The sequence below is a fragment of the Panthera uncia genome, chromosome D2 (genome assembly GCF_023721935.1).
Source record: "Panthera uncia isolate 11264 chromosome D2, Puncia_PCG_1.0, whole genome shotgun sequence".
NCBI classification, from domain to species: Eukaryota; Metazoa; Chordata; class Mammalia; order Carnivora; family Felidae; genus Panthera; species Panthera uncia.
Window position 1 is genome coordinate 46,058,771 of NC_064818.1, and position 24,875 is coordinate 46,083,645.

Sequence of the window (24,875 nt, forward strand, 5' to 3'; positions counted from 1 at the left end):
TCAGCCCCCTGGAAATAACAAAAACAAAAAAGCAAAAAATAAAGAAGAAATAGGGAAGTATTTAAGAATGTCATGTCTGGGATATTACAGTGTCAAATCAAGTAATGTGAATAGTAATTTTCAAATGTCAGCTACCCTATCAAGCAAAAATAACTTGTTTGGAAGATAGTGGGATGGAAGGTGGGTGGGCATAGGAGAAGGTTGGCTCATCATCCCTGTGCCAGGTCTTTAGAGTAAGACGCTGACAGATTAGGGATACACACTTGACCACTGTGTAGTTTCTGGTATTAAGTCAGCTGCTCTTCTTCCCTTTGGAAATGAGATGGAGAAAACTTACTTGATTCTGTGTTTTCACCCTTAAAATGTTTCTCATTATGGAATTAATGGGTTGTTTTATAAATAAAAAGTTCAGACATTTGTAACAGGCTGAAGGAGGATCTTTCCAGATGATGTATATGTTAATGTATTCCAGATCTGCATTTGCAAACGTATTTCCCACTATCTCTGGGAGCTCCATAGCCTTGTGTTGTGTGAATGTGTCATTCCCTTTGTGATTGGCACTTAGGCTGTGTCCAGCCTGTAGTCATTGGAAACAGCTGCAGGGGATATCTCTGTAGTTGCATGTTTGTAGCTGTGATTTCCTTGAGGTAAATCCTTACAACTCCTCTTTTTTCCAGGGTCCTGATCCTGATACCCGCCCAAAGAGCACAGGTGTCTTTCAGGATGAAGAGCTCCTTTTTAGTCACAAGCTCCAGAAGGACAATGATCCAGATGTTGACCTCTTCTCTGGCACCAAGAAAACCAGGGTCAGTTTCAAAAGGTTCTTCACATCATGACTTTGTTACTGTATTAGATATTATAAGTCAATAGCTCACCTGGCTCTTTTTGTAAACTGCTTTTGTTTTGAATATTGAATCTGAGTTTTGTCTATTCCAGTTACTAGAGCCAAGTGCTGGGAGCCTATTTGGGGATGATGAAGATGATGATCTTTTCAGCCCTGCCAAGTCACAGCCTTTGGTATCAGCCTTTTGCTTTCAATACTGGGGTGTGGGGAAGGCCTCTGGGAAGGAAATTAATGTGTACTTACAAGAGTAAGGAAAACATGCAGAGAATTTTGGCGCTTACCAGTGAAGGAATGGCAAATGGCACGCTGATGATAGCGTTTGTGGTGTCCTCATCTTATGTTTCCTGATTAACATTAAAGCATTAACTAACCCAAGCTCTTACTGTATTACAGATTTGTTTGGTTTTTAAGTTGTTTATTGAAAGACCAGTGCGTGCCACACGGTGACTAAATACCCATGCCTTTCAGGTGCAAAGCTTTAAATTTGAGTGTTAGCCTGTTTGTGTCATTTGTCCCCACCCCAGTAGATTTTGTTAAGCACTCTCTATTTTGTTTAGCATAGTAGGAACTCCCGAGAAGGTCACGGTCTTTAGAATGCCATTTCTGAAATGCTGCATTAGTTGTATTAGTTCACCTAATGTTGAAATGTTCAAATGTTGTATTAGTTCAACTCTCATTCGAGAAATGATCCAAAACTCAGAAGCCAGATTGTTTTTATGTATTATGATTTTTCTTTAAAATTTCTGAGATAGATGACAGGTGGTTGGTATTCTTTTTCTTTTGAAGATCTCAGAAAAGAAGAAGGTAGTGAAAAAAGACCACTCTGTATCCTCTGTCAAGAACCAGAAACATCCTGAATCCACTCAGCAGGGTATCAAAGAAAAAAGCACATTGAAACCGGAAACACCTCAGGTTAGAACTGCTTAAGGACTTTCAGCTCTTGCTTGTATCCCAGGACAGAGGGACTCCATCATGCATACCCAAGGGTATTCAGAGTTCTCTTGATTAGGGAGGAAATAACAGCTAGGACGACTACTCTCTCTTTATTGTATGGTTTAAAAAAAAATTTCTTTTTCTAATTAAAACAATTTTTAAAGTAAAGCTCTACATCCAGTGTGGGGCTTGAACTCATGACCTAGAGATCAAGATTTGTATGCTCTACCAACTGAACCAGCCAGGCTCCCCTACTGTGTTTTTGTTTTCTTTTGTTTTGTTTTAAACACACTTCTCTGCCGCCTCATCTATTCTCACTGTACACTCCAGTCTCATGAAGCTATACTTGTGATTACTGTTTTTGGACGACCTTCAAATTCAGTTCCAAGGTAGAGTTAATACAGGGTTGAAGAATCTTCTTCCCCTTAGAACCTCCATTTCTCCCTTTGGACTACCTTGGAGTAGAATTACATTAGAATTAAACATAAATTGTATCCAATTCCTTGGTTCCCCTTGGTTCCCCTATTTTCTTGGTTACCTCTTCTGAGGTCACTGCTGATAGGTCTCTGTTCTCAGCAGTCTTCTCTCCGGAGCTCCTCCTGGGAACAGGCCATGACTAGAAAGTGAGTTCTGGTTCTGGATTGCAGCTGTCTCTGGATGTCTCAGAGGCTTCAGTGTCCTGAGCTGTGAAAACAAAGCCCTGGGAATAGCACGTCTCCAACGACTTGTCCCAAGTTTCAACTTCCTTTACTTCTAGAACCTCAGTGCGTTAGGTTGTGGGTGAATTTTCTGTGTGCTCTGTGATATTTGCTGTGTGGGATAACCAGCATGGTAATTTTGCCAACTGGTCAGATTTTGGTACTCTGATAACCCTGTGGTTCTTACGAATCTAATTCATGATCTTTGTCTGCCTTTACTCCATTCACGGTCTGCCAGCGTTCCACTCACACAGCAGAAGAGGCCTAAGTGAAAGATTTTGAGGCCCCAGGAGAGATTTGAATGCCTTTCCCTAATTAGAATCACAGAAAGTGACAGCTTCACCTTCCATCAAATTTAATAGACATAAGTGTAATCCAAGAGACACTTTTCTTTCTATTTCCCTAATGGATTGTTAACCAAATGTAATTTCACACAGGACTCACCAGGTCCCGCTCCATTTAAAACCAAAGAACCATCCCCTCGGATCTGGAAAATACAAGTAATTATAACGTGTCTGGAATCTTCACTGCCTGCCTTGTGGCATCTATAAACTTTTTTGAATATTTACTTTTGTCAACTGTTGCCAGGCATTTTCGCATCTCTTCCCCACCCTCTAGTTGTTGCTTCTTGTGTGCTGCGTCTGTAACATCTTTTCTTTGGTCCCAGTGGTGGGTACAGGTATATAATCCTCTGTTTTAATTCTAAGACTTGATCGGGAGACTTCCCTGCATTTTTCTCTCTCTCCTGTTGTATTATACATTATGTACACCGCGTCTCTTGTCACGTGTTACACTAGTAATCATAGACTGCTGAGTTTAAGAAGACATACAGAGTAAGTGTCATTTTTCTCTTTTAGGCAAATTTAGCGATTAATCCAGCAGCCTTGCTGCCTGCAGCGGCTCCCCAGATCTCTGGAGTAAAACCTGTTTTGCCAGAATTGGCTTTTCCTTCATCTGAACCCGAGAGGATCCACGGTCTGGAAAGTATGCCCGCTCTTCCTAGTAGTGGGGAGGCCGGTGTGAGTTTCGATCTTCCAGCTCAGGCAGACACCTTACACAGTGCAAATAAGGTGATGAAGCCACCTTTGCTTGCTTTCTTGCCTTTTTTTTTTTTTTTTTAATCCAGAATAACTTGTATATTTCTAACTAGTCCATCAGTTATACAATCATAGGCTGCCTCCCATTTGAAGGAGGCACCTCAGCCTTCCTTCAGCCTCTCCACCCTCCTTACACCTTCCTAATTCTGCATCCACTTTTCCATTGCCCGTGTTTGTTACTTTTACATTCTGCTCAGTATCCACAGTGAAGTCCCACTGTCTCCAAGCTCTCCTGCATTGCCACCTGCAGGCCTAAACAGAGCAGATCGTGTCCCTCCTCTGCTGGCTCCTTACTGCCCAAAGGAGGACATTCAGGCTCCTCGGTTTGGTATTAAAGCCTCTTACAATCCACGCTAACCGAAAGTTCCACCTTGCCCACCAACCACTCCACACCGTCAGCCTACACTGCAGTCACACCAGGCACCATTCCTTGAACACACACACAACCACCCACTGCTGCCAGCAGCTTGTGCTGCTACCTCTGTCAGCAGTGCTCTTGCTCATCGACAGACTGCTCAAACTTCACTGCTTCTGTGATATTTCCCCTGGTGCCCTCTTGTGTTAGGCTCCCTTCTCTGAGATCCCATGGCAGTTACTTCCCGGCTGGTATGGTCCTGTCACCCTGTTCCACAGGACTGTGTGGGTATGTGCTGCATGGACTGAGCTTTTCGAGGTTTTGCTTTCATTTTAGTTGGTTCTCTTTTTTCTACCTAGTCTTCCTTCTCTAGAAAATCTTAGCTGATGTCTGAGTAAGCGACAGCACCTAAGATAACTCTGGTGAATACATTCATTTTAAGCGTTTCCAAAACTCTTTTCCTCGTGAAAAATAAAATATCCTTCTTTTTGTTCTATTTTTTGTCAGCCTTTGGTGAGGGGGAGGGTAAGTTTACATCGGCTACTTCATAAAATTATTTGTGAAATTTCCTTGAAATAGGTAAACATAGCCAAGTACTTTGGCCAAAGAAGCTTGTACCTTCTTAAAACTACTTGATTGTATATTTTGGAAAATATCACAAATACTGCATTATTGCTAATGAGTAACTTCTGTTTTGAGGTTATATTAAAAGTTCTGATTTCTAAGCCACATTTTTTATGTCAAATATTCAACATTTAAATTTAGTGTTTGTTGACTTGAAGAGAAGAGCACGTTAGATTCCCTGTCTTTGATTGTCTCTTATCTTCCTGGTTTTGAAGCCTGATTGTAGGCTAGCCTCTTGTAAAGGTTAGCACTAGAATTCCCCCTAATTCTCTCTTGAAAGAGACCCACATGTAAACCAAGGGCAGAGTAAGGGCCGTGAAGGGTTGTGGCACACAGAGAACCAGCATGCCTACTTTGCAGGGTTCCAGCAGCAGATGAAGCCTTTTGTATGAAATTAAACAGAAATTTCCCTGCAAAGACTCCATGGGGAACACTAAAGGATTAAGAGTAACATAGTCTTGGAGTAGCTATTAAACGTCTTTGGAAATCTTTAGGAAATAATCCTTTCTCTGTCTTGGATAATATCTTGATTGAGGGATTGAGGTAGACCAGACAACCTTATAATATTTTGAGTCACTGATTATTTGCTACATTAGCTTTGAACACCTTTTTCTTCTTCTTTTTAATTGTTAGATCAACATGTGGTTTTTTGCCATTGCAGAGTCGGGTCAAAGTGAGAGGGAAGCGTAGACCGCAGACCCGTGCGGCTCGGAGGTTGGCTGCCCAGGAGTCCAGTGAGGCCGAGGATGTGAGTGTCCCCAGAAGATCCATTGCACGCTTGGCAGATGGCGACATTTCACCAGGTGACCCTCAACCACAGCCCAGGGCAGCTGGGAGAAAAGACATCTCTGAGGAGGCTGAGGCAGCTGCCACTCCAACTTGGGCAGGTGGTCCTGTACCTGAAGTAGACAGAAGCCCCTTTGCGAAATCTCTGGGTCAGCCTCTTGAGGATGACATTTTTGATTCTGGAGATATCTTTTCCAAGGGCACTGGCTCTCAGCCCACGGGGAGAAGAAAAGCCAAGACAAAGGCAGCAGATGGCCTGGCCAACCCAACAGGGGGAAGTAAAGAGAAGAGCCCCATGTTTCCCACTCTAGGTGAGGCAGGCAGTGATGATGATCTCTTCCAGTCTGTTAAACCAAAACCAGCAAAGAAAACAAATCCTTTCCCGCTCCTGGAAGATGAGAATGATCTCTTTACAGATCAGAAAGGCAAGAAGAATGAGTCCAAATCCAACGGTCAGCAGGAGGCCATCGCAAAAGCACAAGATATTTTTGAGGTAAAAGGACATGAGAGTACTTTCTGGGCCTGTTTCTGTGTTAAGACAAACACCCGATTGGCTCATTTGAGCCATAGGTTGCAATAAGCTCGTTTCATTGCTGCTTGCTACCTATTTGCTTAGTACTTACAATTAGGATCTTTTATTAGTTCCTCTGAAATTTACTCAGAAGTAGGTTTTTGTTTTGTTTCACGTGGAGGTGGTTCTTGGCTGGCTATGGCCATTGATACAAGTCTTGATTTTCATAGTTTTTATCAGCATGTTGCTGCAGTCAGCTTTCTTGGCATGCTGCTCTATGACATATATAAAGCAGCGTCAGTGCAGCTTAAGTGTTTCGCCTCTGGTTCTTGGGGAAACAGGCCCTAGCTGGAGTACAGGCAGTAAGGCCTTCAAGTGCTACTCTCTGAGCAGGTGTTTATTGAACATCTGGGTACTGGAGACACAAAGTGAACTAGGACCAGTGTGTAAGGGAAATTGGATACAGGTAGGGCAACAGATAAATAAAATGTTTTCAGGTAATGTTAAGTGGCATAATGAAAACAGCTCCGGTCAGTGGGACAGAGTGATGGAAAGGGTAGGAGGCACTCCTTCAGAAAGGACTGGAAGAGAAAGCCTGTCTACAGAGTTGGCATTTGAGCTGGGACTAGAAGAAAGACAAGGACTGGGCCAGGCAGAGAGCTGGAGTGGGGCATTCCAGGCAGAGAGAGCAGGTCACGTGGCTGTTGCAAACTACAGTGGCAGTTTGTGTTTCTACAACTTGATTTAAAATTGTTTTACTTCTGTTTTGGCTCAACAAGGATGATATATTTGCTACAGAAGCAATTAAACCCTCGCAAAAAGCAAGAGAGAAGGAAAGAACATTTGAATCCAACTTGTTTGATGATAACATTGATATCTTTGCTGACCTAACTGTAAAACCAAAAGAAAAGTCCAAAAAGAAAGTGGAAGCTAAGTCTATATTTGATGATGATATGGGTAAGTTTGATTTTCTACACATGACACAGAAAGTCATTGCCATTCAGGGACTTGATACTTCTCCTACCTTTGTTTCTGCCCTTTCCTGGAAATCATTCCCCACTGGGTTTCCTTTGGCTTGCTGTATAGTCCTGAGTTAGGCTGAGAATGGATAAGTAAATGGACTAGTTATTTTGGTGAAACAACTTTTTGTTCTGATGGACATCAAGGAATTTGAAGGAGCCCGGATTTTGATCTTAGTATAATTTAACTTTTATATCAGTGTGCCCCCTGCCAATTATCTGTGATAACTCAGAACATTCTGATGTTACGAAGGGAGGCTCAGAAACTGCCCCACATACTGAAGTTGGCTGAGGTGGCTGCCTCAGGTGTGGGGCACTTGTCTGAGTTAGAGTTCTAACTGAAGAGTGAGTGTCAGTCTTTCAGAGAATGGAGGGGGCCAGTGCAGGAGGAAAGTGGTGCTATACATGAAAGCAGGTTATAACTCAGACTTAGCATCTCACAAAAGATCTTCTGTGTTTGTAAACATGCTCATTTGGGCAAGCCAAATGGCTAAACTCAAATGTGGGGCTTCTGATATGTCTGGTGTTGATGGGTAGGACTTGAGTTGAGGCCAAATGCACACTGTCTCCTCCTTCCCCCCTCTCTCCCAGGTCTAGACCTTGGGGTTAATTGGGAGAAAGCAGCTGCACTGCCACATGGGGCCTGTTCCTGGAGTAAGCTGTGTGCTGTGTCTCCACCTGCTTCCCACCACAGGGGATGCAGAAGAGACTTCGCTGTTTTTCGTTTTGTTTGTTTGTTTTTAATTACAAAAAAAGTAATACATACCTGTTGTAATAGATTAGTATTATTTGGAAAATTTAAAATGTGAAAATCCCTAGAGGTCACCATTGTTGAGTGTTGGATGTATATATCTTTTCAGCTGTGGTGATGTTAATACAGCTTTGCATACGTAAAAATATATGCTTATTTTTTCCAGAATATGAATATATTTTATCTGTTCTGCAGTCCTTTTAGTCACTTACTGTCTTCCCATGCCAGTACATAGATATCTATCTGCTTCCTTGTTGTTAGTGGTTGTGTAGTATCCTTTTGTATTTAGCCATTAGCACATTGAAGGTGATCTAGGTTGTTGCCAAGTTTTCTTTGTTACAAGTAATGCCAGGCCTTTAACATTTGTGTATACGTATCTCTATGTAAACATGCTCAAATCTCTGTAGGATGGAATCTTAGCAGTAACATTGCAGGTGAGTCACAAAACACTACAGTCAGTGAAACAACTGAACACGAATGTAGTCATAAAGACTTACATTCTTAGAATTGACATGTCTCAGATAGGTGCATTTATTTTAAAAGAGGGTGACTCCTATGTTGGATTTCCCTTTGCTTATTTGTATTGCCCTTTCCTTTGAAAACCTTGTGGGAAGAGAATATAGAAGTAGGTATAATGTCACGTAAAGTCAGGGGCTGGATTGGAGTTCCAGTTATCCTTCCCTTTTTCCTGTCCTCCATGTGAACACGCATACATTTGTAGTTGAGAAAATTGTGATCTGCGAGAACTTGTGATTTGTATGTGGTCGTAAAACTTAATTAGTAGCAAAGCCAGGACCAGTATCTAAGAGGCTTGGCTTTTAGTGTTCTTGGTATTCCATACTGTTATCAGACTTGAGTATTTGGTGATTTATGTAGATGTGTCTTAAAAACACCCATTTTCTTGCCTGTTCAGCAAATCTTTTTCTTTTCTTCTTTTTTTTTTTTTTTCTTTTTAAAGATGATATCTTCTCCTCTGGTATCCAGGCTAAGACAACCAAACCAAAAAGTCGATCTTCACAGGCAGCACCTGAACCAAGATCTGAACAGAAGGTGTCCAACATATTTGATGATCCCTTGAATGCCTTTGGAGGCCAGTAGAGCAGGGTATCACATCTCACTCTTCAGCTACATCCTTGAGTTATTGATGCTGTCTTACGTGCTCATCGTCTTAATTGAATTAGAAAAAGCGAATAATGAAACAGTACACCTTTCTTACCCAGCATACTTAGTATTTTTCTGCCCTGGTTTTAATCATGCTTAATACTGCAAAACAAAAATAAATATTTCACAGTGTTGTTTTGTTTTTTTTTTTTAAACTATATTTTTATTTAATTAGCCTTGATGGGGTCACAGTATGATTTAGGGCATGTTGGAGAAGAAACCTCTGTGTGCCTTTCATGAGTGGGCGGGAATTCCAGAGGAAGCAATGGCAGACAGATGATCAGGAGTCTTCCTTTCATGGATAAAAGCCCTAGCTTAGAGCCTAGGCAGGTGATAGAGGAAGGGGATGGGATTATGTATTTCATGACTCTTTGCAGTCTGAGAGGAGGTTTCCTCTTATTCCAATGAATTTTGAAAATGCCTCTATAGGTTAATTAAGGCAAGGTTTGGTAAACTGTGGCCCTCTTGTCTGTTTTTGTAAATAAAGTTTTATTGGAACACAACCATGCCCATTCATTTACATGTTGTCTATGGCTGTTTTCACCCTACCTATGATGCTGGAGTTCAGTAGTTATGACAGGATGGCCCACAAAACCTAAGATACCTTCTATCTGTCCCTTTACAGAAACAGTTTTCTGACCCTTGCTCTAAGGCATCCATTTCCATTTCTTTGGAACTTTGAAAAACGCAGAATGGACCCAGATACTGGAAGGAAAAGTGCTGAGGATGGAAATGTCCTCCTGTAGAGCAGCACTCACTGTTCCATAGAACTTTGAACTGATGGGAATATTCTATAACTGTTGTCTAATGTGGTAGCCACTAGCTACACGTGTAGCTGACCCCTCCTCCAGTCTGTGTTTTCTTGGACTATGCCTCCTTGGTGCTAAGTATTCAAACTATAACCATGGCACAGTCTTGTTCTTTTTGGTTTTTGTTTTTTTTTAATTTGTTTTATTATTATTATTTTTTATTTTTAGGGAGAGAATGAGGGAGAGGGGCACAGGGAGAGAGAGAGAGAGAGAGAGAGAGAGAGAGAAAGAGAAAGAGAAAGGATGTTAAGCAGGCTCCATGCTCAGTGCAGAGCCTGATGTGGGGCTCAATCTCAGGACCCTGGGATCATGACCTGAGCTGAAATCAAGAGTTGGATGCTCAACCAACTGAGCCACCCAACTGAGCCACAGCCTTTTTTTATTTAAAAAAGAAATTTTTTTAATGTTTATTTTGAGAGCACACGTGTGCTCGTGACTGAATGGGGAAGAGGCAGAGAGAGTGAGGGAGGGGGAGAGAGAGAGACAATCCCAAGCAGGCTCTGTGCTGCTAGCGTAGAGCCCAAATGCAGGGCTCTACCTCCCGAACCACAGGATCATGACCTGGGCCAAAATCAAGAGTCAGCTGCTCGCACAACTGAATGAGGCTTTCAGGCACCCCATCCACGGCACAGTCTCGTAGGCAGGCCCATTTGGTTTCACCAATCCTGAAAGCACTAACTTCTTCCTTGGGCACTTTTAAGATTGAACTTGGAATGGCTGATTTTGAGAGATTTGGTAGAGCTCTCACAGATCAACTCTTCGTGCTGCTCTGCTGTGAGAGTGACTTGATGGTAGAAGAGAGTGCTTATACCTTCTGTTCCTTAGGTTACTTGTGTATACCTACTCCTGAGGCTGACTCAGTAAGCATTTGTTAAATGGTTTTCTTTGGGAATGGTCAAATCTACTTATCCATCATTGGGACTGATTCCAGGAAATTCGTAAGAGAGGAAATACGCAAATTCCTATTTTGAGAGGCTTCAAAGGGGGAGGGAGATAATCATAAAATCTCTTTAAGGGGCTCCGATCTATTCAGTATTGGAGTTGAAGAAGGAACTAGTGTTGAGAGCCTGAAGATGAGGGTCCTTGGGTCTCCTCATAAACCCCAGGGTGTGCTCAGCATTGGACTGTTGGAGAGTAATTGATGGGTGGGGTCTTAGGAGAATGAGATGTTGGGGTTCATCTTAGATTCATTCCTCTGAGTCACAAGATGAGAATGATGAAGCTAGGAGGAGGATTGTTCACTATCGTTTGGGTGATTCACCTAGTGAAATAGGCCAGTTTGGGAAATCTGTTAAGGGTTGGATTTAGAACATGTGGGGAATGGAGAGAAAACAAAAGTGGGTGTGGGGGGGCATTTCAGGTTTGTAAGGCTTATGTCGTCTTTTAGGGTGTACACTCGGAAGTTCAGCGCCTTGGGAATTAGAACAGAAAAAGGAATGTAGCTGAGTTTACCCAACTCAGATTTAACTGCTCAAGGTGTCCATTCTAATACCTATCCTACACTTCTCAGTCCATGAATTGGATGAAGAATGACAGAGACCAACAGAGGGTATTCGCTTTTGTCCTTTTTAACCATGTACAGCAATGGCCCCATATTTCAGATGAGACCATTGAGGCCAGAAAGTTAGGAAACAGTGAAGCACAGGAAGGGTGATCTGTTAAAGGCAGGACGGCCCTGCACGGGGTCTGGAAAGGACCAACTGGAAGGCGTTTGCCTGCTACCCTCCTCACCCCAGCACTTGGGCCACGTCCAAGAGCGATCTTAGGATGGCCTCAGGCAAGGTGCAAGCCTAGCTCTCGGGCCTGAAGCCAATCTCGCCGCTCCCAGGAGGCCGTGCGGCTTGTCTCTGGCCCGCCCAATTCAGTCCTAGTCAGGTGCCCAGTGTTGGTAATAAAGGGCCAACATCCGGGCCTCTCCTAACCGACACCCACCATCGAACGCTAAAGAAGCCCCGGCTACCGAGCAACCGCCGGCGTCGGGCAGCCAGGCCCCGCCCCTGCCCGTGCCCTCGCTGATTGGAGGGTGACGTGAGCGCTGGTGAGTGATTGGTAGGCGGTGGCACAAAGGGGCGGGGGCGCGGCGGCGGCGGCGGCGGCGGCGGCGGCGGCGGCGGCGTGTTTCTCGTCAGTGCCTGCCGCGGCGTCGCTCGCGGGGCCGCGCCTCTCTGTAGGCCTGCGGGCGGGCGAGCCAGTGGACGAGACAGACGGGGAGGGCGCCCGGGGAGGGCGCCCTGGGCTGCGGGCCGCTGAGCGGGTTCGCGCTGCTGCCGCCGGCCTCCGCGGGCCGGAGAGGAGCGCCGGCCGCTCGGCAGCCGGGCCCCGCCCCCTCCGTAGCCGCTGCCCTGAGACCGGCGCGGCGCGACGCCTTTCCTGAGGAGTCTCCACTTTTCGTCCCTCCGCCGAAGCGACGCGGGTGTCCCGCCCCGTTCCGTCCGACGGGTGCTGAGCCGCCAGTCGCCGATTCTGACGCGGAGCTTGTGCACTACCCCCCCAGATCAGGCCCGTACGTGTGGGTAGCCGGAGTTTATCCTGGAGGAGTACGGGCTGCGCAGGTGACCCAGTGGGCTTGGAGTGTGTACTTTGAAGGCTGGAGTAGACGTTGGCCTCCAAGGATTTCCAAGACCCACTAGAAAGAAGTTTAGGGTACAAATGCATTTAAGTGGTGGATATAATTCTGTAGCGTTATTTATTTATTTAAGAGCGAGCTTAAGCGGGGGGAGGGGCAGAGACAGAGGGGGGTGGGGTGGGGGAGAGAGAATTCCAAGCTGGCTGCCTGCCCAGACAGCAGGGAGCCTGACTGGGGGCTTAAAATCGTGAACTGTGAGATCATGACCTGAGCCAAAATCAAGAGTTGGATGTGTAGCTTCTATTTAAAACAGGGGTGTTTTTCACCTAATTAGTAAAAGGCAGTTTGTTAAAAGCCAGTGTTTTAAAAGGTTGCATAACATTTTGGATCTCTTTGTGTTGGGGGAAATTTTTAAAAGATAAACGGCTCTCCTCTGGCTAATAATCTTTAGAACAGGGTAAAGCTGATTGCTAGTGAAATTACTTACTTCGGTGCTATTATTGCCTTACCTATCTTTAACTTCTCTCTTATCTTTGGTAATGTTTTTTAGAACTTTTTCAGAAGAAAGAAATATTTTTGGAATGAATTTGGGAATTTTTTTTTGATGCCATTACTCTTACTAGCTAAGTATGTTTTTTAATTGGTAAAAATTCTGGAAGTACTTTTTTTTTTTTCTCTACTCACCTGTTTTTTTTCCTTTTGCTCTTGTATAATTTAGCTGTTCACTTTCTTGCAACATTTCCCATCCTGTCTCTGAATCTTCATTGCCTCTCGTTTTCCAACAACATAGAGTTCCATAATATGTTTAGTTGAGAATGACCACACGGTTATTGTGTGTTAATACTGTTAGGTCTTTGGTCTGCTGGAACTTTTCATTTGCTCCTTTGCCATCATCTAGTCCTCCAGGCTGGCTTAACCAGATTTCATGGCCTCATTTTGTCCTCTGTTACTGTGATTTCTACTGCTCAGGAGAGGTATAACTATTTTTGAGTCATACATTTCAGGTTTTTTGAGTTGGCTGCATACGTCCCAACACAGGGCTTGAACTCACGACTCTGAGATCAAGATCTGAGCTGAGATCAAGAGTCAGCCGCGTAAGTGACTGAGCCACCTAGGCACCCCACATTTTAGTTTTGAATTTGGTTACCTGCCTTGCTCCTTTATGGATTTTAGAAGTTTCTCCATTGATTACAGCCCAAACTTACAGTAGGTGTCCCAGTGCAGTGTAGTGCTGCACTGGGTTGCTGTTTTTCCTTTAGCCCATAGTTGCTTTATCCATTCTCATTATAGATGAGTGACTTCCAAATCTGTTACCCTCCCCCAGCCCCAGCTTTTTTTTTTTTTTTTTTAAGTCGTTGTTATTTTTGTTTAATGTTTATTTATTTTTGAGAGAGAGAGCGTGTGTGCGGGAGAGGAGCAGAGAGAGAGAGGGAGACGCGGAATCCAAAGCAGGCTCCAGGCTCTGAGCTGTCAGCACAGAGCCTGGCTCAGGGCTCAAACTCGTGGACCTACAGATCTTGACGTGAGCAGAAGTCAGATGCCTAACTGACTGAGCCACCCAGGCCCCCCCCCCCCCCCCCCCCCCCCCCCCCCCCCCCCCCCCCCCGCACTAGCTTGTTTATTATATTCAGGGTATTGTGGAAGAGTACTGTGGTGAAGGAAATGCTCCTTAGATCTTCTGTCTCTAAACTCCTTGGGCAGACACTGGTTACCCATGCCTTTATTTCTGTAATGTTCATTTCAGCATTCCTGACCTCTGACTTCTGTTGCTAGAGCTGCTACTATGTAGGTAGGAGTGCTGTTGATTTTGGGGAAACAGACACAGGTAATTCTTCAATACGCTGTTTAATGTAGCATGATAAGTATGTTTTTAAGAATACACATGTAACCCAGAAGCACATTATAAAAGCAGTTGGTTCAGAGGTTACGGGTTAGCTTCATAAAAAGTTATTTTTCCTAAAAGCATTTCAGTGTATTTAAGATATAACGAAACAAAACCTGAACAATACAGCCACTTATTTGGCTTATATTTAAGAGTAATGGCCTTTTACCACTACCACGAGCAATGTTACTAGCACAGTATTTTGTATTATCATATTTATTACTCATTGTTTTGATAAATAGTGTGATAGCACTCCTAGCATCTGTGCTTCCAGCATCAGGTTTTCTTTCTGTGATGCCATCTCTTTAGGATCATTAGCAGTCTTTACAGTGTAATTCAGGTTCCCTAATTGATTCTGCATCCAGTTACTGTTATAAAAATTCACCCTATAGCAGAAATCACTGTATGTGCATGTATGTTATCTGTTGGACAAACTTTGGTGGACTTACTGTGGAGTGAATCATAACAGGATTCTCATGGGAAAGCAGCATTCCCCCAAACTTTTGGAGCATATCCAAATATTTCTTCATCTCTAAAACAGGGATTATATATATATATTTGTGTGTGTGTGTGTGTGTGTGTAAAATAAATAAATATATTTTTTTATTTTATATATATATTTATTACAGATTTGTTCTAAGGATCATTTGAGAGAGTGAATATTCATTGCTGTTTCGTTGAACAAACTTATTAATGAGTACCAATATATGCAAAACACTGTGCTAGGTGATGGGGTGGCAAATCAGATGTGGTCTCCCCCTTAAGTAGCTTATCGTTTAGGAGAATAAGAAAGCCATGTAAAAAGTGAAATTGATTGTTCTGGGTACAATATATGATGGAGGTTGGGGTACAAAGCCATAAAAGGTTTTGTGGAATAGTTGCTATTTGAGCTGAGTCTTGAAAGATGATTTAGGTGCTTGTCAGGTAGCCAAGTGTGGGGATGGCAGAGAGTAGAGCAAAGCAGGAGCAATGAGATAGAAGTGGATGTATTCTGAAGCTGCAGGTGCACATGATTAGAGGATAGAAGTACAGAGGTATTGCCAGGTGGGATGACATAGATGTATAAATAGAATGGGGCTGGAAGGTGAGATGTACGATCTTAGGGTCTTTCTCAGAAGTCTGAATTTTGTTCCTCTTCTTTTTTTTTTTTAATTTTATTTTGAGAGAGAGCGTTTGCAAGAGAGCAAGTGGGGGAGGGACAGAGAGAGAGAGAGAGACTTCCAAGCAGGCTCTGCACTTTGAGCACAGAGCCCGTTGCAGGGCTTGATCCCACAAACCATGAGATCATGACCTGAGCCTATATCAAGAGCTAAGATGCTCAACCGACTGAGCCACCCAGGGGCCCCTGAATTTTATTCCTACATACAGTGAATTTAATTTTGTAATTTTGTTCTATTGGCATTCTGTTCTGTAGAAGCCATCATAGGACCTGGAGCTAAGAAGTAACATGATCAGTTCTATACCAGTTAAAAAAATAACTAGGCTCCACTCCATATATCATTAGGAAATGCAAATTAAAGAGATACCACTACACAACTATTAGAATCCAGAACACTGACAACATCAAATGCTGACAAGGATATGGAGCAGTAAGCACTCTTGTTCATTGCTGATGTGAATGCAGAGTGGTACAGCCACACTGGAAGACACTTTGGCAGTTTCTTATAAATCTAAACACATTGTTAAGATCCAGCAGTCACTCTCATTGGTATTTACCAAAAGAGTTAAAAACATAGCCACACAAAAACCTGCACACAGATGTTTATAGCAGTAATATTCATAATTGCTCAAGTTTGGAAGCAACCAAGATGTATCCTTCAGTAGGTGAATGGATAAATTGTGGAACATTTAGACAATATGGAGTATTCAGTGTCATAAAGAAATGACCTATCAATCCATGAAAGGACATGGAGGAAACGTAAATGCATATTACTAAATGAAAGAAGCCAATTTGAAAAGGCTACATAGTGTATAATTGCAGCTATATGATATTCTGGAAAAGGCAGCCTATGTGGATGGTAAAAGTATCAGTGATTGCTGGGGATTTGGGAGGGTTGTAGGATGAATAGGTGAGCCACAGGATATTTTTAGGGCAGTGAAACTATTCTGTATGATACTGTAATGGTGGATACATGTCATTATATGTTTGTGAAAACCAATAGAATGTACAACAGCAAGAATGAACTCTAATGTAAATTATTGATGTTAGGTGATAATGATGTGTCATTGCAGTTTCTTCAGTTGTAACAAATACACCATTCTGGTGTAGGATGCTGACAGTGGGGGAAGTGGTGCATGCGTGAGGACAGGGAGTATATGAGAAAATATATCTCTACTTTTTGTTTAATTTTGTTCCTATTACCTTGATACCAAAACCAGACAAAGATATATTAAGAACACTAGATCACTATTTCCTATGCATATAGATAGAAAAATTTTCAAAAAATATTAATCAAATATAGCAACATATATAATTATACACCATATACAGATGAGATTTAGCTTAGGAATGCAAGGTTGGTTCAACATATAAAAACCAATGTTCTATTAAACACCATATTAATAGAATAAGAGACGAAAACCACATGATCATCCCAATAGACATTGGACAGAAAGGCATCTGGCAAAATCCAACACACTTCATGATTTAAAAAAAAAAAAAAACCCAGTTAAAGTAGTAGAGTAGATTATGTATGGAAACCCCACAGCTAAAATCATACCTTGTAGTGAAAGACTGAATGCTTTCCCCCTACAGTCAGGAATAAGACAAGAATGTCTACTCTCACCACCAAAATTCAACCCTGTATTAGAGATTTTAGACCAAGTAATTAGGTAAGAAAAGGAAGTAAAGAGTGTCTTACTGGAATGTTCAAGATTGGAAATGAAGAAGTAAAACATTTCTCTTTGCAGATGACATAATCTTTTATGGAAAAAATCCCAAGGAATCCACTAAAAAATTACTGGAACTAATAGATGAATTCTGCATGGTTGCAATGTACAAGATCAATATATTAGAATCAATTTTTTTTTAATTTTTTAATTTATTATTTTTTAAAGAGAGACAGAGAGCAGTCGGGGAAAGGGCAGAGAGAGAGGGAGACACAGAATCCGAAGCAGGCTCCAGGCTCTGAGCTCTTAGGACAGAACCCAATGCAGTGCTCCAACTCACAGACCGAGAGATCATGACCTGAGCTGTAGTCGGCCGCCCCACTGACTGAGCCACTCAGGTGCCCAAATATATTAGAATCAATTTTATTTCTCTATGCTAGCAATGAACAAATTGAAAATGACACCAACAATAACTTCATTTATAGTAGCATCAAAAAGAGTATAGTTCTTAGGAATACTTTTTTAAAGCAAAACTCATACTCTTAAAAACTAGAAAACATTGTTGAAAGCAATTTAAGAAATTTAAATAAAGTGAAAGGCATTGCATGTTCATATTTATAAGACTTCATATTGTTGGGGCACCTGGGTGACTCAGTCGGTTGAGCGTCTGACTTCAGCTCAGGTCATGTTCTCACAGTTTGTGGGTTCGAGCCCCACATCAAGCTCTGTGCTGACCGCTTGCTCAGAGCCTGGAGCCTGTTTCAGATTTTGTGTCTCCTCTCTCTGCCCCTCCCCCACTCACGCTTTGTCTCCCTATGTTTCTCAAAAATCAATAAATGTAAAAAAAAATAAAATAAAGACAATATTGTCAAGATGGTAATATTCACCAAATCTGCATACTTAACACAGTGCTTATTCAAAAGTCCAACTGGTGTTTTTGCAAAATAGACAAGTTGATCCTAAACTTCATATGGAAATTCAAAGGACCCAGGATAACCAAGAATCATGAAAGAGAAGAACAAATTAGAGAACTTACACTTCCTGGTTTCAAAACTTACTACAAAGGTGAAAAGAGAACGTGGTACTGTTATAATGATAGACATGTAACAGATCAATGGAATAGAGTTGAGGGACCACAAGTAAACCCCCACATTCCCGGTCAGTTGGTTTTTGACAAGGATATCAAGACAATTCAATGGGAACAGAATAGTTTTTCCAGCAAATACTGCTTGGACATCTTGCAAAAACTTGCAACAACTTGCAAAAGAATAAAAGTGGATCCTTATTTTATACCATCTACAAAAATTCAAAATGGATAGATCTATATGTAAGGCTAAAACTATATAATTCTCAGCAAAATGTGTATCCAAGTAAATCTTTATTCCTTTTTTTTTTATGTTTATTTTTGAGAGAGGAAGAGACAGAGCATTAGTAGGGGAGGGATAGAGAAAGAATCCACAAATCCAAATCCACATCCACACATCCAGGCTCCAGGTTTTGAGCTGTCAGCACAGGGCCAGACATGGGACTTGAACCCAGGAACCACGAGATCATGATCTGAGCCAAAGTCAGATGCTTAACTGACTGAGCTGCCCAGGCACCCCAAAATCTTTATTACTTTGGATTAGGCCAGGCGTTTTTGTTTTGTTTTAAGTTTATTTATTTATTTAGAGAGAGGGAGGGAGAGAGAAGCCCAAACGGATTCTGCATTGCTCTACATGGGGCTCCATCTCATGAACCATGAGATCATGACTGGAGCTGAAACCAAGAGTCAGTCGCTCACCCAACTGAGCCACCCAGGTGCCCCTAGGCCAGGGTTTTAAAATGTGATGCCAAAAGCACAAGCAGCAGAAGAAAAATAGCCAAATTGGATGTCACTAAAATAAACTTAGGCTTTGAAGAACACTGTCAAAGTTAAAAGGCAGCCTACAAAATTAGAGAAAATATTTGGAATCATGTATCTTTAAGAGGCTTGTGTCTAAAAACGCATTAAAAACCCTTTTACAATTCAGTAATAAAAAGACAACCAGAGTAAAAATGGACAAAGGATTTGAATACATTTTCTGAATATAGATATTTCTGTGTAGAAGGTATTCAAATAGCCAATAAGCATCTAAAAAGATGCTCAATAGTCTTAGTCATTAGAAAAAGGAAGTCACAATCACAATAAAATACTACTTTGCACCCACTAGGATGGCTTTAATCAAAAAAGCAAAAAAAAAAAAAAAAAAAAAAGTATTGGCAAGGATGTGGAGAAATCAGTGTCCTGGGAATGTAAAATGGCTCAGACCCCTTTTGAGAACAGTTGGCAGTTCCACAAATTGCTAAATGTGGAGTCCCTACCTAACCCAACAATTCCACTCCCAGACATACATGGGAGAGAAAGGAAAACGTATGTCCACCCAAAAACTTGTAATCCAATGTTCATATAGCATTATTCATAATAGCCCCACATTGGAAACAAGCCAATATGCCCATCAGCTGATAACTGGATAAATATGTGGTGTATCCATATGATAGGATGGACTTTTATTCAGCTATAAAAAAAGAATGAAGTACTGATGCATACTAAAATGGATGAACTTTGAAAACGTTATGCTAAGTGATAGAAGCTAATCACAAAATACAATCATAAAATCACACTGTATGATTCTGTTTACGTGAAATGATCAGAATGGGCAAAATGACAGAAAGTAGATAAGTGGTTGCGTAGGGCAGAGAGGGAAAGAAAGAATTTGGGAGTGATGTCTAAAGAGGATGGGGTTCCTTTTTGGGGTGATGAAAATGTTCTAAAGATGATTGTGATGGTTGTACAATTCTGTGATTGTAATAAAAACCAGTAAATTTTAGATTTTAAATAGGTGAATTTTATGGTGTGTAAATTATATTTCAATAAAGCCATTAAAAAGATATACTTACCTGTCCCGGAAGATGTGTATCACCTGTCCTATTAACTCCTCTCCTTACAAAGTTTTCACATTTCTAATAACTATTGATTTGATTATTCCTATTATCCTAATTATACACTTATAATTTATCTTAGGACTTTGTTGCATTTGCCTCTCATATTCATTAGCCATTGTATGTTTGTGTGTAAAGATTATGTCTAATGTCTGTTACCAGTATTGTCATCTCAGTGCTGTACTGATAGATAACTTCTGGAAATCCAAATGCTTATTGATTATTTAGTGAGTCTTATTTTTAAGGAACCTATTAACATGGTTGCTATGCTTTTCTTCAGTGTGATTCAAAGGTACAGTGGTATAAAGTTATATTTTGTATGGGTTAAAAACATAATTTTCATGTTTTAGTAAAGGATGTGCATAAAATTTTCAAAGTCTTGCAGATATATACCTCCATGCTGAGTTTGCTGGTTTAAATATTATTAACAACAATAATATACTTGTTGAGTATGCACTGTATATAAATAACTGTGCTGAGCTTTAGTAAGATACAGAAAAGTATTGTAAATATACCTGTTCTTAATAATCTTACAATCTAGGCGTGCCTGGGTGGCTCAGCTGGTTAAGCGTCCAACTTTGGCTCAGGTCGTGATCTCACAGCTGGTGAGTTTGAGCCCTGCGTTGGGCTCTCGGCTGACAGCTCAGAGGCTAGAGCCTGCTTTGGATTCTGTTTCCCTCTCTGCCCCTTCCCTGCTCACGCTCTGTCTCTCTCTCTCTCTCTCAAAAAAATAATAATCTTACGGTCTAATTGGGAGAGTGGTTTCAGAGACAACCGTGAAAGGTTTAGGATTAGACAAATTAAGTAATAAAATGAATTCTGGGGCTGTCTGGAAGATTATGGGCCAGAGTTGTTCAGAGAGTATGACAGGATGAACTTTCAGATTTGCTTGTTAAAAAAATTATTCTTGTTTTTTAGGTACAAAACTCAAAACATGAACAGCATTACATATTACCAATGTTCAAAGCTGATTTGGCTAGAACTGGAATACGGTTGCATACCACACGTTCCAGAGGAATTAGGAAAGTCAAAGTAATGGATAACAGAAAAGATCCTCCATTCTTCAATGAAGATAACCTGGGAACATTTTACTACAAACTTCCTTTCTGTGAAACCATGGAGCTCTTCATTGAAACATTGACTGGAACGTGTTTTGAGTTGAGAGTTTCACCCTTTGAAGCTGTTATTTCTGTGAAAGCAAAAATTCAAAGATTGGAAGGTACTAGTTTTTCTTTGTTTTTAGGGTAAGAGGATTACATTTGTTCATCAAGAGCATATAATAACTAACTTTTCTTATGGGGAAAATATCACACATGCATGGAATTAGAAAGAATAGGGTAGTGCACCCCCATCTATCCCTTACTTAGCTTTAATAGTTATCAATTTATGGTCTATCTTGTTTCCATTCCTACATTCTTCCCATCCGCTTCCCCTTCTACCAGATTCTTTTCAAGGAAGTCCCTGGCATCATGTTAATGGTGTGTAAAATAATATTTTAAAATAAATTTTCAACAGATTATGATGACATGCAAAATCTGCCACAACTACGTCACACTTACTTTCAACGGGAAATTGTAATTGAGTTCCCTTTTAGTGACCTTCTTTACCTACTTGTCAGATACTTTTCTTTTTTCAATGTGGAGATTTTCTAAGGGGTTTGGCTTATATTTTTGTAATTTGAAGTTTTCTTAGTATAGCAGGGATGCTGAATATTGTGCAGTGTCTCTTTGCTGTTTGCGTATTTGTGAAAGGTGTCATAGAGTACATTGTGTTAAAATTAGAGTCTTTTTTTTTTGTACTTTGAAGATTCCTAAATTAAGTGATATTTGCCATTACAGTTGTTAAAATCCAGTATTGACTAGAAAATTAAGTTGTTCTATATAACACTAAATGGATCTTTGCTTTTTGAGCCAGCTGGAACTTGCTATAATTTAGAGGTAGTAACTAGCATTGCCTTCTAGTCCAGTTTAGGTTCAGAATTATAGAAGGATGAGTAGGATTGGAATTTTTTATCTTTATAAAGCCAAGAATCCTGGTATCCGAGCTTCTAAATATTTGCTGTGTCTCCACTAACTTCTATTAAGTTAGTGATCAGCTGCGTCCAGTGATCACATCAGTATATACACTAATGGTACATGAAACATTTTTCCCCCAAGTGATTTGCTGAGACATGGAGTCAGAATAGGTTATTTTGACATTGTTCTGCTTTTTTATTACGTGATGGTGTAATGGTATCTTTTTAGGAGCAGGAAGACAAAACCCTCTTGTGTTCTAAATAATCTCTGTATTTTCCCCCCTTTCATGCATTTTGAATAATCTCCATGCAACAAAAGCACTTTAGGGAGAATGTTACTTAGGTACTTAATATCAAAAGTAAATTTGAGGTTAGAGAGATTAGGGACTCATCCAAGGGAAATGTTTAGTTACTAACAGAGTTGGGTTCATAGCTAAGGTGTGGACTCCTTGTCCTCTGTAGGAGTAGGCATTGCCAGTGTAAAAACAGTGACTTTGTAGTTATTGGATAGTTGAAAACAAATAGACATTTATAAAACAGATAGAGTTATTGGGAAATTAAATGAGGTAATGTAAATATAAATGCAAATCCCACTGTCCTAACAAAATACCATAGACTGGGTGGCTAAAACAACAGGAATTTATTGTCTCACAATTCTGGATCTGGAAAGTCTGAGATCAGGGTACTAGCATGGTCAGATTCTACTAAGAATCTTTCTGATTACAGACTTACTGACTTACAGATTTTCTTCCTGACTTAAAGACTCCCTTCTTGTTATATTCTCCTATGGCAGACAGAGAGAGAGAGCTCTCTGGCTTCTCTTCTTATAAGGGCACTGATCCCACCAGGAGGGTCTCACCATTATGACCTTATTTAAACCTAATTACCTCTCAAAGGTCATATCTCCAAATACCAGCACATTCGAGTTTGGGCTTTAAGATAACACATTGGGTGTGGGGACACAGTTCAGTCCATAGCACCTACAACAAGTTGTCAATAGATCTCAATTCCTGTTCCCATTCCTGACCCTCCTATCCCACACCCCTTTTCTTTTGTCCTAGTTGCCATACTTTTTTGTAACTTCTGCAGCCCATGGGCACTGACAGTCATTCTCTTCTTAAGGAGGCTTCAAGTAGGCATCTTTCATAAACAGTGAATTTTGATTTTTTTTCTGGGTTGTCTTTCTTTTTCTACCCAGGAAGACATTGGGGCTAAATTATCGGGTAAGACTCCCCAAGATAGAAGGATATGGAGTAGGGAGGATAGGAAGGCAGAGGTGACAGCACTCAGTTCATCCTTGAGGGAAGTGGCTCCTCTGTCCGACTGCTTTTCCTTTTTGGGTAGGTTTTGGTAAGTTCAGAACTAGAGCTTAGTAAGAGAAAGGAGGGTAGATGGGAGGGGTCTGCAGACAGAGCTCAAGGAATATTCTGGGTTAGGAACGATGAGGCTGTAGCAAGAAAGGAGCAGAACCAGCAATAGAACTTTAAATGGGCCTTGAAGGGACAGGAGCACTGAAGCCAGACTGCCTGATTTCATATTTCAAGTTGAGCAGATTACTTAACCCCTATTTATCTCAGTTGTGCTAATTTAAAACAGGAATACTGATAGTACCAATCTCAAAGAGTTGTTCTTAGGATTATTAGTTAATAAATGTAAAGCATTTAACATGTTCTTTATCAGGGGAAAATGGTCAGTCTGTGGAGATAGTGCAGTATGTACCCAAGGATATAAGAACTATGCCGTTGGGAGAAGATGTAATTTAGGTCTCTGAGTTTTTCAGAGGAAGCGAAATTTTTGGAGCTTTTCATTACCTAGAGCATTGGTATGCAAAGAATAGTACATACTTAGAGGATATGAAAAATAATCCAGTGGAATTTGGAAAGGAAAAATGTGCCAAGAAATGTAAGGGATTATTGTCATTTGGTTCTTTATTGCCGTGGGCAGTGGATTTCCTAGATTTACCATCCAGTCCTTGGCATTACTGCTGCCTAGTAAAGATTTCTCTTCTATGCATGGGATAGGATGACCTTCCCGGCCTTCTTATGAGTGTTATTAGTTCTGTGTTATTAGTTCTGACCAATGAACTATGTTCATTGTCTGTGTTATTAGTTCTGACCAATGAATTATGAATAGAAGTCTCCATTAGCCTGAGCCCCTGAGTAACTGTAGGGAGCAGAAGCACCCTGCTGACCTGCAGCGGACATGTCTAAGAAATCAATTTTTGCTTTAAGGCACTGATGTCTTTGGAGTGGTTTGGGGAGGGTTCAGCATAACTTACTTTATTCTGACTGATACAGTATCAAATAGGGATCATTTTTTTTTTCCCCACATAGATAACTGGTCTTCTAAATACCGTTTATTGAATTACTCTAATCTTTTCTCACCAAAGTAACTTCATACCTGTCACGTATGACAGTTTTATGTGCACACTCAACTCTTTGGATCATCTAATCTATGTCTGTCTCTTCATATGCCAATATCACACTGTCTTATTTATTATAACTTAACAGGTTTTGATAGCTGATGATATCCATTCACATTAAGGATCATTATATGTCTTTAGAGAATTGACCTCTTTATCACTATGTAATGCCTCTCTTTATCCCTGATAACTTTACTTGCTCCGAAGTTTGCTCTGTCTACAATCAATATAATTATTCCAGCTTTCTTCTGGTGAGTGTTAGCATAATGTATCTTTCTCCATCCCTTTACTTTTCCCCCCAGCTTTATTGAGGTACAATTAACAAATAAAATTGTATCTATCTCTATACTTTTAACCTATGTATTTAAACTTTGTATTTAAAGTGGATTTCTTATAGACATTATGTAGTTGGGTCTTGGTTTTTCATCCAGTCTGATGATCTCTTTTTTAATTGGTTTATTTAGGCATTTGATGTTTAAAATGATTATTTATATGGTTGGATTAATAGCTACCATATTTGTTACTGTTTTGTATTCATCCTCCTGGTTCTTTATTCCTTTATTTACACTCTTTTCTGCCTTTTGTGGTTTTAATTAATCCTTTTATATGGCTC

General features: G+C 40.8%; 2 protein-coding genes across 10 annotated transcripts in view; both read left to right on the forward strand.

Annotated features, from left to right (window-relative positions):
• Positions 1-9,295, forward strand: part of WASHC2A (WASH complex subunit 2A) — a 62,009-nt gene extending 52,714 nt beyond the window's left edge. For 2 of the 4 annotated variants that reach the window (XM_049645372.1, XM_049645373.1), the window contains exons 24-31: positions 678-806; positions 937-1,017; positions 1,631-1,756; positions 2,913-2,975; positions 3,333-3,545; positions 5,213-5,830; positions 6,628-6,805; positions 8,577-9,295. In XM_049645372.1, coding sequence (XP_049501329.1) covers positions 678-806; positions 937-1,017; positions 1,631-1,756; positions 2,913-2,975; positions 3,333-3,545; positions 5,213-5,830; positions 6,628-6,805; positions 8,577-8,716 — 1,548 coding nt within the window. In that variant the 3' untranslated portion in view covers positions 8,717-9,295. The remainder of the gene's footprint in view (positions 1-677; positions 807-936; positions 1,018-1,630; positions 1,757-2,912; positions 2,976-3,332; positions 3,546-5,212; positions 5,831-6,627; positions 6,806-8,576) is intronic. The other 2 variants (XM_049645374.1, XM_049645375.1) reach the window with 2 other exon arrangements.
• Positions 9,296-11,531: 2,236 nt separating this feature from the next.
• Positions 11,532-24,875, forward strand: part of ZFAND4 (zinc finger AN1-type containing 4) — an 88,643-nt gene continuing 75,299 nt past the window's right edge. For 2 of the 6 annotated variants that reach the window (XM_049645376.1, XM_049645380.1), the window contains exons 1-2: positions 11,690-12,140; positions 20,745-21,045. In XM_049645376.1, coding sequence (XP_049501333.1) covers positions 20,784-21,045 — 262 coding nt within the window. In that variant the 5' untranslated portion in view covers positions 11,690-12,140; positions 20,745-20,783. Of the gene's footprint in view, positions 11,627-11,689; positions 12,141-12,861; positions 13,249-20,744; positions 21,046-24,875 lie in introns of those variants that run through there. The other 4 variants (XM_049645378.1, XM_049645377.1, XM_049645379.1 and 1 more) reach the window with 4 other exon arrangements.